Source organism: Megalobrama amblycephala, unplaced genomic scaffold (assembly GCF_018812025.1).
Source record: "Megalobrama amblycephala isolate DHTTF-2021 unplaced genomic scaffold, ASM1881202v1 scaffold434, whole genome shotgun sequence".
NCBI lineage: Eukaryota > Metazoa > Chordata > Actinopteri > Cypriniformes > Xenocyprididae > Megalobrama > Megalobrama amblycephala.
The window spans coordinates 62,133-78,512 of record NW_025953377.1 but is presented as its reverse complement, the minus strand read 5'-3'; the positions used below and the strand labels follow the sequence as shown (position 1 = coordinate 78,512).

The 16,380-nt window shown below is 39.0% G+C and overlaps 2 protein-coding genes across 7 annotated transcripts; both read left to right on the top strand.

The window, feature by feature from the left end:
* The first annotated feature begins 670 nt into the window (after window positions 1–670).
* On the top strand, window positions 671–11,671 carry LOC125261575. Of its 6 annotated transcripts, XM_048180123.1 has the most exons (12): window positions 671–694; window positions 3,226–3,319; window positions 4,734–4,813; window positions 6,033–6,084; window positions 6,288–6,462; window positions 7,192–7,546; window positions 7,879–8,082; window positions 9,284–9,375; window positions 9,518–9,891; window positions 10,023–10,089; window positions 10,268–10,433; window positions 11,119–11,671. In XM_048180123.1, exons 4-12 carry the CDS (start codon window positions 6,040–6,042, stop codon window positions 11,231–11,233), a joined length of 1,593 nt encoding a protein of 530 aa, XP_048036080.1. In that variant the 5' UTR covers window positions 671–694; window positions 3,226–3,319; window positions 4,734–4,813; window positions 6,033–6,039; the 3' UTR covers window positions 11,234–11,671. The 6 variants fall into 6 exon arrangements, with proteins under 6 accessions (XP_048036080.1, XP_048036084.1, XP_048036085.1 ...); XM_048180127.1 differs by lacking the exon at window positions 6,033–6,084 and having other exon boundaries at window positions 673–694; XM_048180128.1 differs by lacking the exon at window positions 6,033–6,084 and having other exon boundaries at window positions 673–694; window positions 6,283–6,462.
* A 1,118-nt stretch (window positions 11,672–12,789) lies between these two features.
* Window positions 12,790–15,439, top strand: LOC125261579. Its single transcript, XM_048180136.1, has 5 exons — window positions 12,790–12,812; window positions 13,339–13,421; window positions 13,953–14,255; window positions 14,349–14,384; window positions 14,706–15,439. Exons 2-5 carry the CDS (start codon window positions 13,349–13,351, stop codon window positions 14,945–14,947), a joined length of 654 nt encoding a protein of 217 aa, XP_048036093.1. The 5' UTR covers window positions 12,790–12,812; window positions 13,339–13,348; the 3' UTR covers window positions 14,948–15,439.
* The last annotated feature ends 941 nt before the right edge of the window (window positions 15,440–16,380 follow it).

Below are 16,380 nucleotides of genomic sequence, written 5' to 3'. Positions count from 1 at the left end.
ATATGTGTCAATAATGTCAATAATGTCCTTAGTCTTTCCTTCCTGTGGGGCATCCCAGACAGAAGCTAGAATACTTTACTTTAAATTAATTATGAATTAAATTTAAATTAGATTAAATGAAGTTTGTGTAACCAGGGTGGAAACGGTGGAAACTGGACACATTGCGTGACTTTTACTCATAAACAAGCCCGAAATACACCGGGACACTTATTTTGAAATGTCTAATGCTTTATTGTTTCAGGCCGCTCATTCAAATTCAAATTAGGGAGATAAAATATGCATTCTTACAACCTATACAACATATTACCATATAAACACTATAAAGTAAACATTGTCATAATTGATCAACATTAGTTAATAAGCAGTTGCATAAATGTGTGCTTTTATATGATTGCTCTGAAGCAGTCTGAAGAACGCACAACAGCGCCAGGCTCAGGCTTTGAAACGTGAAGCGCTCACATTTATTTTATTAAATCAAAGCTTAAATTAACATTATTGTTATGATTTGTACAACATTATTATTATGATTTATTATTTTAAATGCGGATTTGCCTCGTCACAAAATTCTGTGTAAATAATGTATAGCGAAGGTGTGATTCTATTGGTTGTACAATCAAAGCTCGCTGCTGATTGGCTGCGAAATTGATGACCCGGAGCCGTTGCCAGGGGTTCGTCCCACACTAGTCGTCTTGAGGTGAGTAACGGCTGTGTTCAAAAATGCTGTATTATAAAGCCTTGTAATGTGAAATGTAGCTCTTTATTTTAAATACGTGTAGGCAATATTATTCGTATTATAATGTGTGGTATAGTTTGTCGTTTTTGTTGACATTGAATGTGCCTTTATCTCTGTAAAAATCATAATGTGTTTGTTTACAGCTAATGTCAGCCTTACTTCTATCTTTGTGTGAAAACGTAATATGATATTGTGTGTGTTTGATTGATATTATGTTTGCCATTTGCATTTAGCATTACCTACTGCATGCATAAGGAGTGTATTCATTTTGGCGCTCATTTTAAGCTAACATTGCAGCATCCACTATGGTAGCCTACCTTATGAGATGATGTTTGTATTTTACATTCATGCATAATGGATGCATAGATATTACGATGAAAAGTGTCGATTGCTCCATTAAATCGATTTATATTTAGATTTTAGGTTTATGTCATTTAAAGACATCGTTGACCAATCACACGCGTTTTCGCTGAGTTTAGGAACGCAATATCCAATCGAAGTGCAACATAGTGCAGATATGATGTATGTAAGAAATTCATTAATGCGATGTAGACAGATTTATTGAATCTAACGGGTGTTTTTTTTTTTTGTCTATTCTGCATTTAGCATTACTCCGTGCATGCTGAGAAGTGTGTTAATTTTGGCGCTCATTTTAAGCTAACGTTGCAGCATCCACTATGGTAGCAAATGAGATGATGTACAAGTTTGTATTTTAAATGCATGCATATAGATGCATAGATATTACGATGAAAAGTGTCGATTGCTGCATTAAATCGATTTAGATCGTTTGTCAATCAAAGGCAGCGTTGAGCAGAACCAATCACACGCGTTTTCGCTGAGCTTAGGAACGCAATGTCCAATCGAAGGCGGTTGATTAGTCACCGGTGAAGATTGCGCGCTCACGACAGAATTCTCTGTCATAAACTACAAAGTGCAGATATGATGTATGTAAGAAATTCATTAAAGCGATGCAGACAGATTTATTGAATCTAACGGGTGTTTTTTTTGTCTATTCTTTGGTACTATTTGAGAGAGATCCGCGAAAACCCTTGATTTCGCGCCACGCAGTCACGTGGTTCATTTAGCACCAATCAGCGCTGTCTGATATCACGCGGCAGCGCTTCCGGGTCCTAACGCTCTATCTCATACCACAAGAAAACAACAAATGGTGCGAATATACATACAAGATGTGGTGTAATACTACAAAAAAATATAATTATAACCTTTATCTCCATACCAAAATTCCAGATGGCCAGACAATGATTCATCTTTTATAAATCGTTAAAATATTAATATCTGTGACGCTGTGAGCACGGAGACTGTTGTGTACACTGTAAGTATTTAAAACGTTTAACTTTTTAAAATGATTGATGTTTAAAATGAATAAATAGCGCTCATAAACGGCCGTCGATGGCATTCTCAAGTGAAAGGAGTGGAGGCTTGGACCCGGAAACGGCGTTCCTTACGTCACGACTTAACAAGCGGATAGAGAACACAACAAAATTTAGAGCACCCTAGCAACCCGAAGCATAGAGGGATATCTTCAGTTCTGAATATCATAGAGGCATGGGGGTTGGTATATATATCATTCATACTGGCAAGCAGCCTTTGGAGAATCATCATTGGCAGCTGCCAAGACCCTCCCTAGCAACCAAACAGAGTACCCTAGCAACCGTTTTGCAAGACTTATATCTCTGCATCAGAACATCGTAGAGACATGGGGGTTGGCTTTTTTGACTCATGCTAGCAAACTGGACTTCCAACATGCTAAACATGCTAGCAGTGCATAGCTACATGCTAATAGCAATTAGCTTAGGGTTTAAACATGACACAAACTAGTAAAAATGTTTTAGCATCATGTTAGTAGAATGCTAATCATGTTAGCATTATGCTAGTAGCATGTTAATAATGTTAGCATCATGTTAGCAAACATGCTAATCATGTTAGCATTTTGTTAAAAACATGCTAGTAACATGGTAATCATGTTAGCATTATGCTAATTATGCTAGCATGTTTAGACCGTTTAGACAAATCTGGTGTTTGTAAAGTTTATAAAACCAATGATGGGACAAACATTACAATTTATGTGTGCACATTTCTGTAATTAGTCAAGGTTATCATAGATTAGCAGGGCTAACCGTTAGCTGTTTAACTTTAATAACTTAGTGATTCAAACGGTCCATGAAAAAATATTTTTCCAGCGGATATCTTAGTTACAACATGACTGAGCTAACTGGAGTAAGTTAGTCTCATGTCGTGTTCGACAACGGGAGGGTTTTAACACTAAGGTTCCCACTTGTCCTGATATGAACAATCTTTAAGTGCTAATGAAAAAAAACACTATATATATACCACTATCATTTTTGACATACGGCTAAAATTAAATTACAATGATCAATGATCATAATCTGCATTCAAGCTGAAATTCTTATTATTGGTTGCCTTTGTGTAATTTCTCCTTTTTCTTTTCTTTCCTTTTCTTTTCTTTCCAGGTCATCAGAGGGCGAGGCTAACCATCCTGTTCAGTGTCAGGCAGGCTAACTATCCTGTTAAGTGTCAGACTAAGAGTGAGGAGAAATAGATTAGGTAGGTGACTAGTTAACATGTACCACAATGTTCAACTGTAAATTCGTTGGCTGTGAGCATGTGTCTGAGAATGTGTGTAACTATGTTCAGCACACAAAACTGCATAGCAATGCCCCCAATTATCACTACCAGTGTGGGGTGCCTGACTGCTCACGGAGGTACAGAAAACACACGGGACTGCAAATTCATATGTATAGGCAGCATAGGTCCTACCTGCAGGCTGCTGGGCCTATACTGCCTGTCACATCAGCTCTACCACCTGACACATCAGCTCTACCACCTGACACACCCTTGAAATGTCTGCTTGAGGCTTGTGCATTTAAGTGTGACACTTTGGCCTCTCTTATTAAGCATTTGAAGACGCACATAAGGGAAGGAATGGTAACTAGATGTCCATTTAGAGGTTGTGATTGCACGTTCACACACGTGATGACTTTTGCTTCACATATTTCCAGAAAACATAGGTGTGCAGAGGATTCAGTTTTAGATAACCTTGTTTTAGACAAGTCTATTGCTACAGAGCCGTTGCCAGGACCCAGTCAGTCATATTCAGAGGCTGCCGAGGAACATAATGAACCACAAATGCCATTAGCTGTCGACGAAAACCTATTTTTACAGAACCTTACACTTTTCTACCTGAAATTGCAATCTAAGCTACTCTTACCAGCAAGCACCATTCAAACCATTATTGATGGCTTTCAAAGTGCTCATGAACTTGGCCTGTCCAATTCCCTAAACTTTCTGAGTGAGAAACTAAAAGAACTCAGAATCCCTCAGACCACTATAAGCAGCATCACTGAGGAAATGAACAGAGATGATCTACTCACACTCTATAACAGGGGAATGCTCAGTACAGATGCAAAGAGGAAGGCTGCTTTTAAAGAGTGTTTTAACTATGTTCATCCCGTTCCTTTGCTCTTGGGCAATGATGAAAATGACAAAGAATGTTTTGCTCAGTATGTTCCTATACAGGAGACATTGGTGACACTTTTCAAAAATGAGTCTCTACGCGAACAGTATACCATGACACGTTTGCAGCCATCTACTGATGCTGTCTATCAGGATGTCAAGGATGGAGAAGGCTTTCAAAGTAATCCAATGTTGAAAGCTGACCCTTCTTCACTTGGTTTAATACTGTACCAAGATGCCTTTGAGGTTGTCAACCCCCTGGGCTCAGGGAAAAAAAAGCACAAGGTTTTAGCGGTTTACCTAACTCTGACTGACATCTTGCCTCACAATAGATCTTCTATTGATCAGATGCAACTTGTTCTCTTATGTAGGGAACAGGACTTTAAGTATTTTGGGGTAAATACAGTTTTTGCTCCCCTGATTGAGGACCTCAAAATTCTGGAGCAGAGAGGTGTAGTCACATCTGATGGCATTGTACTAAAGGGCTCTTTGGTTGCCATTGCAGGAGACAACCTGGGATCCCATTCTATTGGGGGATTCTTGGAGAACTTCAGTCGGTCTACTTATTTTTGTCGTTACTGTGAGGTATGTAGAAATGATTTCCTGACTAATCCTGTATCGTGTGGTACCAAAAGAACAGCCCAATCATATGCAAGTAATTTGCAAGAGCAGGAAAATACTGCCACTGACTCTGTATGCGGCATCAAGTTTGACTCTCCTTTCAATCAGCTTTCACATTTCCATGTTTGCCAGCCTGGCCTACCACCATGTCTAGGCCATGACTTATTTGAGGGAGTCATAGCTTATGACCTTCCTTTATATATTCGCCATTTAGTTGAGGATAATCATTTTACATACCTGCAGTTAAACAGGTGCAAGAACCAGTTCAGATATGAAGTTAACGATGGTAAGGACAAACCAGCAGACCTCTCTCCCAGCAGCGACAAGCTCAGTGGGCATGCAGTTCAGAACTGGTGTTTGCTTAGACTTCTCCCACTCATGGTGGGTGACAGGATTAAAGATCCCTGCGAAAATGAGGTGTGGCAAATAATTTTGCAGCTGAGGGAGATTGTTGAGCTCATCTGTGCACCGGTCATTACAGAGGGCCAGGTTGCGTATCTTAAAGTCCTCATAGAGGAGTACATAGACAACAGGACAAGGCTTTTACCCAATGCCCCCCTCAGACCAAAGCACCATTATCTGTGCCACTATCCATCTCTCATCATTCACTTTGGCCCACTTATTCGCCTATGGACACTCCGATTTGAGAGCAAACATACATTTTTTAAACAGTGTGCCAGAAAATTGCACAATTTTAAGAATTTGTGCAAAACTCTAGCAGAGAGGCACCAACTTCTACAAGCGTACTTGAGTGCAGGAAACTTGTTCCCTCCACTTGTACAAGCAGAAAAGGGGACTGATTTTCATGTTGACGATTACAATGACAGGATTAGGGCATCTGTAGCCAGTTGTCCATTCCAGTTACAGTCGGCAGTGGCTTGTAACTATGTTACAGTCAAAGGCACAGATTACAGAAGGGGGATGTACATTTTACTAGAGAACAGTGATGAAGGGCTTCTTATGGGGAAGATTATGCTAGTTATTGTTGTTCATAATTCGGTCTATTTTGTGTCAGAGAAACATACTTTTGTAAAGTTATGTGACACAGGTGTGTACTGTGACCTAGGAGTGGCCCAAGACAATTATGTGTGCATTAAGCAGGAAGATCTACTGGACTACTATCCTCTATCAGCATACAATGTGTATGATCAGTCCCTTATTGCTCTCCACCATTCTTTTCCAGAGGCAGTATGAGCAGGGAGGAAAGTGAGGATACAGGATACGTTAGGAGAGACGTGAGTAGTAGAGCAGGCTATGTAGTCATAGCAAACAAAGTTTTTTTTTTTTTTTTTTTTTTTTTTGTAGCCTTGAATAAAGTTATTTTTGTCATTAATCTGCTTTGTTGATTGAACAGACTATAGTAGGAAATATGCATAGTGTAGGGATGGCAAAAATGAGATATTACAGTGTTTCATGATTCACTACTTAATGAGACTAGGCCAAGGAAGCAGTGTGGTCATACTTGCCTGATCTCCCTGATGACCTTCTTACCACCATGCTGGATGAGCTTGGGGTCGAATCTATTGAAGATCTGACCTTGGTGGAGGAAAGGGATCTGGTGAAATACCTCAAACCTATCCAAAGTCGGAAGTTAATGAAGGGCATCAAGGATGGTAAATTCATCTGTTCACCCATTACACTTTTCACTCTTTCATGTCACTGAACTAGGGCCTTAGAACATTTGCACAACTGGTAGACAATATACTTTGTATGTAGTCCCAAGCTCACACATTGGTTACCTGTTAAATACTATTGGATGAAGTGATTAATCTCAGGTGTGCAGCTCAGCTTATAGACCTTATTCATGTGTGTGGCATTTGTTCAGTGTGACGTAATGGGTTGGGGAAATGTATAATAGGCATAAAAAATAATAATTGGAATTACAAACTCATCAAAACTGGGCTGTTTTTCACTGCTGTTGTTTTCACATCTGGAATTACATAGAAGTGAATGCAGCTGATGCTTATTACTTGCATGCATTTCCAAACTTAATAACAATAGCAGTGAAAAACAATCAGACCCTTTTATGATGAGTTTGTAATTCCAATAGTGTATTGGCCTGTTATTTTAACTATTGTTTTTTAAGTGGCATTATCAAAGCAATCTTTTAACATGAGTCAATGGACACTTCTGCGTTCTCCCAACCCTATGTCACATTCGAACAAATGGCACTCGCGTGAATAAATTCGAATTGCTTCATCTAATAGTGCTGACAGGAAACAAATGTGTGAGCTTCCTCCAGGAAGTACTGGAGCAGGACTACAGTTAAGCACACAGTCTATTGACCCATAGCCCTACATCTTGCCCTATCTTAACTAATAAATTGTTTTTGTGCCTTCTAGGACTTGTTACTCTTAATATGGAGTTGGTCTCTGCTCCTGATCCAAGTGCTCCAAGTTCCCCAACTCCATGTTCTCCAAACACAATATTCCAGCCTCCAAATCAGCTGTTGCCCAGCCCTCCAAGCACTGCCCCAAGCATGTCAAGCGCTTCACAGCCTGGCGTACCATGGCATGTTGACTTTCGTCTCAACTGGGACCAGGTGTCATCAGCCATTCGACTTAGAGTGGAAAAAGAAGAAAGACCATTGCCAGACGAGAGAAAGGCCTTCGTGGTCGTGCTCGTGGACCAAATGATGCAGCATGACCGCAACCCAACCAGAGCCATGTGCCACAGCGTTGTGAGAAACATTATCAGGTAGGGATGGGACTATTATCAATATTAGCTGTCAGTTAATCCCCAGCCACACCCCCTTCAACTGTTTGTAACTTTCACTGATTCATTCCCTGCACCTATGATGTAACAAGGGTGCAAAAGTGAAGACTTTGTAAACATGGTTTGTTTAAACAGAGCTAGTATATTCAAGAAAACCATACTAATTCACATGTTTTTATGAAGGTCTTGTTCAGCCTGATGTTTTTTTTTAAGTGTGGTTCTTTCCTTTAAGTAATCCTTACATTAGCTGTACGCTTCTGTCGTAAGTGCCACAATGGTGACATGTTTTCTAATTATCCCACCCACATTTTCAGGAGCCATCCAAAATCATTTGGCGACATTGGCAAGCATGGTGATACTGCTGGAGACGGATGTCACTCTCTTCTGCAACAAGTAAAAACGAGAGTGGAGTACAAAAATAGGAATAATACTCTTGCTCAACGCCGCAGAGAAAGAAGACCGCGCACGGGAATGGCAGGAGAGGCCAGACTGGCAAGAGGTCCTGTTGACCAATACGGGTATGTGGCAATATACATGTAAAGTCTGTCAATATTTGTTCAAAAGCATTGTATATGACCATGAATAACCCTGAAACAGGACAAAACATACTTTTCTCTTAAATACTTTATTGACACTTTGACATGGACCCTTTTCACAGCAATCATGTTGCGATGTTAATAGTGTAGTAAACACAGGTGTAATTACCTGTGATTATGGCCTCGTTCCATTTAGGATTTAGCTGAGCCAGGGCGCTGATATTGTGCATAGTGGCTCTCTGGCATGCATGGTTGTGGTACACTAAATACCTTGACCTTAAAGGGATATTCCACCATTTGGGGAATTAAGCTCATTTTCCACCTCCCCTCGAGTAAAACAATTGATTTTAACCTTTCTCCCGTTCATCCAGTCGTTCCCTGAGTTTGGCGATACCACGTATAGCTCCAGCCTAGCATAGATCATTGGATCGGATTAGACCATTAGCATCTCGCCCGCAAAGTGACTAAGATTTCCGGAATTTTTCCTATTTAAAAGTTGTCTCTTCTCAAGTTAGAACGTGCAATAAAACTAACGGAAAATGAACGTACCATGGGCGCAGTGATATCATGCAGCACCTGAAAGTAGTCCCCGTAGAATGCAACGGGGACTATTTTCACATGCTGCATGATATCACTGTGCCCATAGTACGTTTGCAACGTTCCTTGATTATTACACCAGAATGAGAGTATAGTTCCATGTCAAATCAGCCTAGAAAATCGCCACGTTTCATTTTCCGTTAGTTTTATTGCACGTTCTAACTTGAGAAGAGACAACTTTTAAATAGGAAAAATTCCGGAAATCTTAGTCACTTTGCGGGCGAGATGCTAATGGTCTAATCCGATCCAATGATCTATGCTAGGCTGGAGCTATACGTGGTATTGCCACACTCAGGGAACTGCTGGATGAACGGGAGAAAGGTTAAAATCAATTGGTTTACTCGAGGGGAGGTGGAAAATGAGCTTAATTCCCCAAATGGTGGAATATCCCTTTAATTAGTTTGATAAAATACACCTGTGTTTACAACACTATTACACTGTAACATAACTTCTGTGGGATGGGTCTATTTAGACAGTCACAACAGGGAATCAAACTGCTGACCCTTCAGTCATGAGACGACTTGCTCCAACTTCTGAGCTATAACCATCCCCAATAGTATTGTTACCCTGTGATGCCCACTCCTAGGTGTGTCAGGTGGGGCCCAGCAGATTTGCCAGAGGGGGAGACTGAGGCAATGTTGGAGAATATAAAGAGGGATCTGCTGAACATCTACTCAGGCATGCCATTTACTGTCTTTTTGGGTAATTTTGTTTAGACTTTAGTAATTGGTCAAGATCTGAACACTGTGTGTGTTGGGCGGCTACAAGACCAAATTGTTACTTTGGTACTAACAATACATTTGTATGTCTGTATACACAGAGGAAGGAATGAGTGGGGCAGAGAGAGCAGAACCAATGATGGAAAAGACATACGTCATCCTGCGGAAATACCTTAACAAAGAGCCTGCTGCAGCGATGTCTGAGATCAAACAGGAATGGCCATTTCTCTTCTCTCAGAAATGCCTATTCTCACACTTTGGCCTCCTGACGGACGTCGATGTCCTTCAGAAGCTACAGGAGGCAATTAGTCGACGAGGACAGACCATCCTGGATTATTGTGCAACACTGGACAACCCCAAGATCCGTGATGTTCTGGCCTGCTATGATCCAGACTCTGACAAGGCTGCCTGCATCCTGCTGCTCCTAATGTTGTATTTCAAAGAGCCGAAAGAGAGTTTGATGCTTGAAGTTGATGTAAGATTTTTTATTCAAATATTTAAAATGCAAAATGAGCATATACCTTGCATGATTTACTACCTCTGACCAATGAACAATATTTATCCTTTATCCTAAATCCATGCTATTGTGTGTTAACTATGTTACAGCCATGTGCCACTGCTGTGGACGTCAATACTGCAGAACTCCCCGGCACCCCCTGCTTGATCATTCAAGGTAATGTTACTTTGATCTAGTATCGACATTTCTAACTCATTATTTTGTTTTCATTCTAGAAATCTACATGACCACAATAAATAATAATAATTATAATAAGAATTACATTTGTATAGCCCTTTGTATCTTAAGCAGATCGCAAAGTGCTCATAACACATAATGTATCTGTTCATTTCAGGTGACATGATGAAGCCCTCTGGATGGCTTGTATCCATCGAGGGACATGTCGTGATGGGCCCACACCCTTTCTTTTTACACGGAGTAGCTGCTTTCTTCAGCAGCTATTACGTATTCAACCTTGAGTATCCTGCCGCTGGATCTTCGACGCTGGAGTTCATTCAAAGGTATTTTATAAAGATCACATTTAATCTTGTAATTCACATTATAGTACAGGCTTACAACTCAATGATTGTCTTGAGGTCGAAAATGCTGACAAACGAGGTACCTGAGGCTAGCCTGATGAGACCATCCTGATCTCGTGAACTCATTCAATTTCACTCTGCAGATCAGTCTGGGTTTCTACACATGTTATGCTGACAAATACCTGCCGGTCCAATCACAGCTATTTACTTTGTTTTGGGGCAGGCTATGTGATGATGATTTCGAAACGCGTATTGCGGAATGCGAATGTATTGAATGAAGTAGATGAAATTTTCTTTAAAAGCAGAACAAAATGCTCTCAGGCCCTTAATTGAAAAGGATGTGTTTGTCATACTTTCAACAAGGTTTGGTTTTAATTTACCAACTGGCCAATTGCGTGAAGATGCATTTCAGTGGCGGCACACGTTGATATGGCCTCTCATAGTAGAAAATCAACCACTTTGCCTCAGGCAAACCTAACCTGAGGCACCTTGGCTAAAAATGGCAAAAAAAAATTATGGTGAGAGTAAGATCTAACAAGTTTGGATTATAAATCTATTAGGGTTTGATGTGGGGGGAAAGCACAGAAAAAACACACCTTGATAAATGCTGTCTGCAGTACATACTGTAAGTCTATTTAAAACTGAAACTATCTTTGCTTATTAACAGGTGCTTCCTGGGCATCAATCCTGAAAGAGGCTCAAAGACCAAGAAGCGGACAACAATGAACCCTCATGTGAGCACCCTTTTGAGGAAACTTATTGACTTTGAGTGGGCATCATAGTTTTTTTTTTTGCAGCGGTAGTTGTCAGGCTCAGTTTTGAGTAGCCTTGTTCTTTTTGTAATTTTTCAAGACAACTTTGCCCTACAAGATTTTTACACAATGCTGTTGCGTGTGGACTCATAATGTTTGAGACTGAGAGGAGCGCCTGACCCCTTTACGACATTCCTTCATCACTCTCTCCCTTGCTGTCTTATCTTGCCATGAAGGCCTCATTCCCATCCTGTCCATTACTGTTATTGTGACACAGCTAGTTGAATAGATGAATTTTGAGACAGGTAGTTGAATTGCAAGTTTGCACAATTTCTCTGCATTTTCTGCATTTTAAGATGGCTTTTATGACTAGAAAGTTGAATTTCTTGAACTCTTGAAGTTCTTGGCATCTGCTGTACATTGAAAAACATTTATTTGTTAATAAATATGCCATTGGGCTAACGTTGACTTTACCTCAGAGTTGTTTGTTGGGGGGAGGGGGTTAATTGTACAATGATTGTAAATTCACAGTAAATGGAAGCTTCATCTGCATTACTTTTACAGTGTTATTGGACAATTTTAGCATGACTTCCACAGTATACATTGTAAATTCACAGTAAATTATTGTCAACTTGTACATTACTTTCACAGTACACACTGTAAAAGTACAGGGCCTTGTTGTAATGTACAGCAAAAGATTGTAATTCCCCAGTAATGTACTGTAACATCACAGTAATTGCTTTGTCATTGAAGCTGTAAAGTTACAGTATACAGTTGTGCTTTTACAACAATGCATTGTAATATCACAGATATAAAATTACAGTAAATTGCTGTGAGTATATTTCACAGTATATTGCTGTAATCCTTACTGTGAAAGTCATGCAAAATTTATCCAATTATTTATTGTAAATTTACAACGAAAAATTTTGCAGTGAGCCGCGCATTATTTGTGTGCATTATTAATATGGGGCTGACTAAAACACTACTGCCAGCAAGTGTTTGCCAGAGCTCACAGCAAGGGAACGATACTATCTTTGCGAGGGAACGCCAAAGATTTGAATAAATAAATAAATAAATAAATTTAACTGTTAATCCCATTCCAATTTTTTTCTACCACCACGTCCCATTAGGGGCTCTGTAGAATCCGCAAGCAAGACCGTAACTTGAACATTGGGACCGATTGATTCCCATAGTTGCAATATATGTTTTTTTTATTCCCTATATCGCATTTTTATACGATGTAATGTATTTCTTATTGGATGAATCCCTCCCTGTACCACCCCTGATAACATCTTTACATCAGTTACCCTGAAATAGTCCTAACAAACCTCTGAGGAAAGCTCAAACCTTTTCTCCCTCCGCTGTAATTATCCATTAAACCGTCAATAAAGGACTGAGGGTGAAGATACAAGAGGAAATGATCGAACACAGGAACAAATAGACGTGCTAGCCAAAAATGTGACAGCAAAATAGTCTATAATTACCTGTGTGAGAGCCTCATTCTGAAAGCGAAAGTTAAGTCGGTCGTTTAGTTGTTTATAAATAGGCTAGCTAGTGAGAAAGAGTCTCGGTGGAATGAACTCAGACGGAGAACACATACAGACCAGAGGTAAGAATAAAAACAACAAAAAAACCTATTTATATTTACTAACCCATAACCTGCCACAGGAAAATCTTCAATACGTTCATGATGTACATTTTTATATTATGTGATTTACACATTGAGCTGATATTTTAAAATGTCTATGAATAGCTAGCTATAGAATTTTTTTTTTTTGTAGGCAAAGTGTTTTTGACAATTTTTTATTCTATGCAAATTTGTCTTTTTGTTCTGCCAGTGAAGATAATGCAATTAAAAAAAAATAAAAAATCATCACGTTCAGTTTCTGTCTCGGCTCTGTAGATTCAGCAGCAATATTTTCATGAATGGCTGTGATTCATCGTGTTTTCTCAGTGCTTTATTGTAAATCTTGTGGTTTTAAGGTTGTATTTTACACTCATGAGTCCCTTCAATGACATTTCTGCTGTGCTTTCAGTAAATCATCTCTGTCTAATATGTAATCTCAAGTACTTCCTTATTAGTTCTAGTTGGTTAAGTCTCTCTTCTGATTTCTGTCATTCTTTTTCTATTGTAGAATCAAAACCATGAATGCTGTAAATTCTGTGCAACTGTTCCTTCTGGTTTGGACCTTTACTTCTGTCTGTCGAGCTGATGTTGGTAAGAGAATAATATGTTTGTATGTGTTTGTAATAAACTTTCACTAGAAAGAGTGTGAGAGTTTTGAGGAGGGACTGAATGTAAGATAATAGGAAAAAGGTCAAATTGTATTAATAGAGACAAGTGGCTCTTAAAACCCTTTTGTAAGTGTGTCCAGTTCAGTGTTCAAGTGTTTATGGCTCCGGGTCGTACGTCGTTCCAATAATTCAAACTTAAATTTACTATGAAATCTGCTATTTTATGTGTTTATACACTTTTATGTAAAATAATGTGTTCATATGCAAAAGTACAAAATCACAATTTAAATCAAGACTACAGGATCTTGTGTTTCTCAACTGACTCTATACTGAACACTTGATGTAGTGATTTATGTGGATTCTCTAATGAAAGAGTCACTGTGTGTTTATTGTATGACTGACATGGAGAAAGACACGAGAAGTCTGGATGTGTTAAAAGATTAATGAGATAAAAAAACTCATCTTTATTATTGTTCAGTTGCTGTATTATATGATATGCATTGTTATTTTTCAGATGACATCAGTGTAAACTGTAAGAATGTGACTGGAACTGTGAAGAAAGAAGTAAATTTCACCTGCAGAGTCTTTCTGAAGCACTCTGAATGCTGCATTACAAAGTATAAGTTTCAATACCCTGAAAAATATAATGATCAACAATCAACAATCTGTAGAGAAGAGTTTCCTCAGGACTCCTGTGAACAGAGAAACAGCTTCACATGCAGACACACTCCAACTACAGCAATGATGAGACAATTCAGATTCTTTGTGCAAACAATGAGTGGAATGAAAAGAACAGAATTCACTGTGAACATAACAGGTACTGGATATAATACTGTTGTTTATAATTCAATAAACGTGTGCAAATATTTTTTTTTCAATCTACTAACACTGATTTAAAATCTGTTCACAGAGCCCAGTAAACATGAAACTGTCACTGAAGATCTTGGTAAGAAAGATATTACATTCTATTCTAGTTATTGATTATTGAGCACCAGGTTATTTATGGTAGACAGAAAACTGCTCTTTAGTCTCTCGTCAGAATATTTATCATTTTAAAAATCACCTGTGAATAAATGATTTTAGAGTTTAGGGTCTAAGAAGGAAACTGATGTGTGATCATGGTCTCACATCTCTCTAGATATTTCAGTCAGATTTTAGAGATGATTAGATTTGGTCTGTGGAGAATCTGACTGTCTGATGTTTGATAGGCTGAAGTTGAGTTTATGATTTAAACAATCAGTTAAACACTTTAAATGCACCTTTCCAGAGACACCATCACCAACAGGAGGGCATTCTGAATCAAGAAAAGGAGACAATACTCGATCTACTGGTACTGTCGTCGCTGCAGTCATGGGCTGTTTCTTCATCATCATCATCATAATGATCATCATGTACAAAAGGAAACCAAACTACTTCAAATCTAGCCGACTCCAGAAGTGGGTGTTTCTGGGCCGCAGACAAGAGCAAAGCCCACAAAATGAGATTAATATCACTGACTCAACAGTATGAAATCAGTGAGTTTTGTTTGACTTTTGAGGTGAAGCTCATGAAAGACAAACTTTATAGGAATGAAGTTAAACTATATCTGTACATACATTACTATCAGTTATATCTCAAACTACTGAACTCATATATAACTCTTGTTGTAGGTTTTACAATTCTGTTTCATATTCATTTCTGTGAAATAATGGTATATTATTGATCATTTTGATCAGTGCATATATAAATGTGAATGTTTATATTTGGATTTAATAAACTTAAGCATTAAGAGATGATGTTCTTTTTTTCAAGGAAAGTATAAAATGAATATCAATTTTGTTTTGGTTAAGTGGTATTATAGCTTCTTAAGTATGATTATTTACTTTTAATATTTTGCACCTGCAATTTTCTAATGCTGTGAACGATGTGGTTTTGTACAGGGTTCTTTTTATTATAAAAAAAAAAGATAAAGAAAAATGGAATGAATAAACACATGTGTTGCTCTCTAAACATGAATATCTGGAAACTTTTTTATCATCACATGATGTTGGGTAAGATACCGTATACCAGTAAAACTAGTAAAGTGGGTAAAGAGTCGCCGCACAGAGATGATCTGAATTTATGCCTTATTTATTTAAGTTACATGAGCTTATTGTGCAGTAAATAGAGATTTAAAAGTAGAATGATTTTAGTATAAATTTATGTCAACCTTGAGATAGTTTTCATCTTAATGTAACTGTAAATGTGTCACAGACACGCCAGGCTCCACCTCACCACAGTACCCACGCACTCAATCACCAGCATACTAATCACCGCCACCTGCATCTCATTCACTCTGCAATCACCAGCACTATAAAGCCACCACACTCACACACACTCACTGTCCGGTCTCGTTTGCACTACAGCACTTGTATGCTTACCTCAAGGACTCCCTATCGACTTACTTACCTGCTCCAGCGATCTCCTTCATCTCCTTCGTCTCCTGGTCCCTTTGTGTGCTTACCTACCTGTGTGTGTGAGTGTCTCCAACGTCTCCCTCCATATCATCTCAGCTCACGGATCTGCAAGTCAAACAAGGACAGTATCACTTTCTATTCATCTCTCAAGAACCTGATATCCACTACTTTCACTCTGTGCTCTTCATATTGTTCAATAAAACTCACCTGGATTGCTTTTACCTCTGCCTCCGTGTCTATATCATAACAGAAGACCGGACCATAACAACTTCACGGCATGAGCACCAACGATCCTTTCCTGGAGATGCAGCCGCACCTCTACACCACTGATACAGCTAAAATAGCGTTCATTATTTCACAACTGCAAGGGAAGGCTCTTCAATGGGCAGATTCGCTATGGACCCTGAATCTTTGTCTTTATTGCGGAGCTATGGGGCATAATCTCTCCACATGCCCAACACGTCCTCCTCGACCCGTGGTGAGTGCAATATTTCCCTCCATTCAGAA

Excerpts from the sequence above, each read along its gene's own strand:
- LOC125261575 (XM_048180123.1), top strand. The coding sequence starts at position 6,040 with ATGAGCAGGGAGGAAAGTGAGGATACAGGATACGTTAGGAGAGAC. Across the intron at positions 9,376-9,517 it reads TCTGCTGAACATCTACTCAG|AGGAAGGAATGAGTGGGGCA; the intron begins GCATGCCATTTA and ends CTGTATACACAG. Across the intron at positions 10,434-11,118 it reads ACGCTGGAGTTCATTCAAAG|GTGCTTCCTGGGCATCAATC; the intron begins GTATTTTATAAA and ends GCTTATTAACAG.
- LOC125261579 (XM_048180136.1), top strand. The coding sequence starts at position 13,349 with ATGAATGCTGTAAATTCTGTGCAACTGTTCCTTCTGGTTTGGACCTTT. Across the intron at positions 13,422-13,952 it reads TGTCTGTCGAGCTGATGTTG|ATGACATCAGTGTAAACTGT; the intron begins GTAAGAGAATAA and ends GTTATTTTTCAG. Across the intron at positions 14,256-14,348 it reads ATTCACTGTGAACATAACAG|AGCCCAGTAAACATGAAACT; the intron begins GTACTGGATATA and ends ATCTGTTCACAG.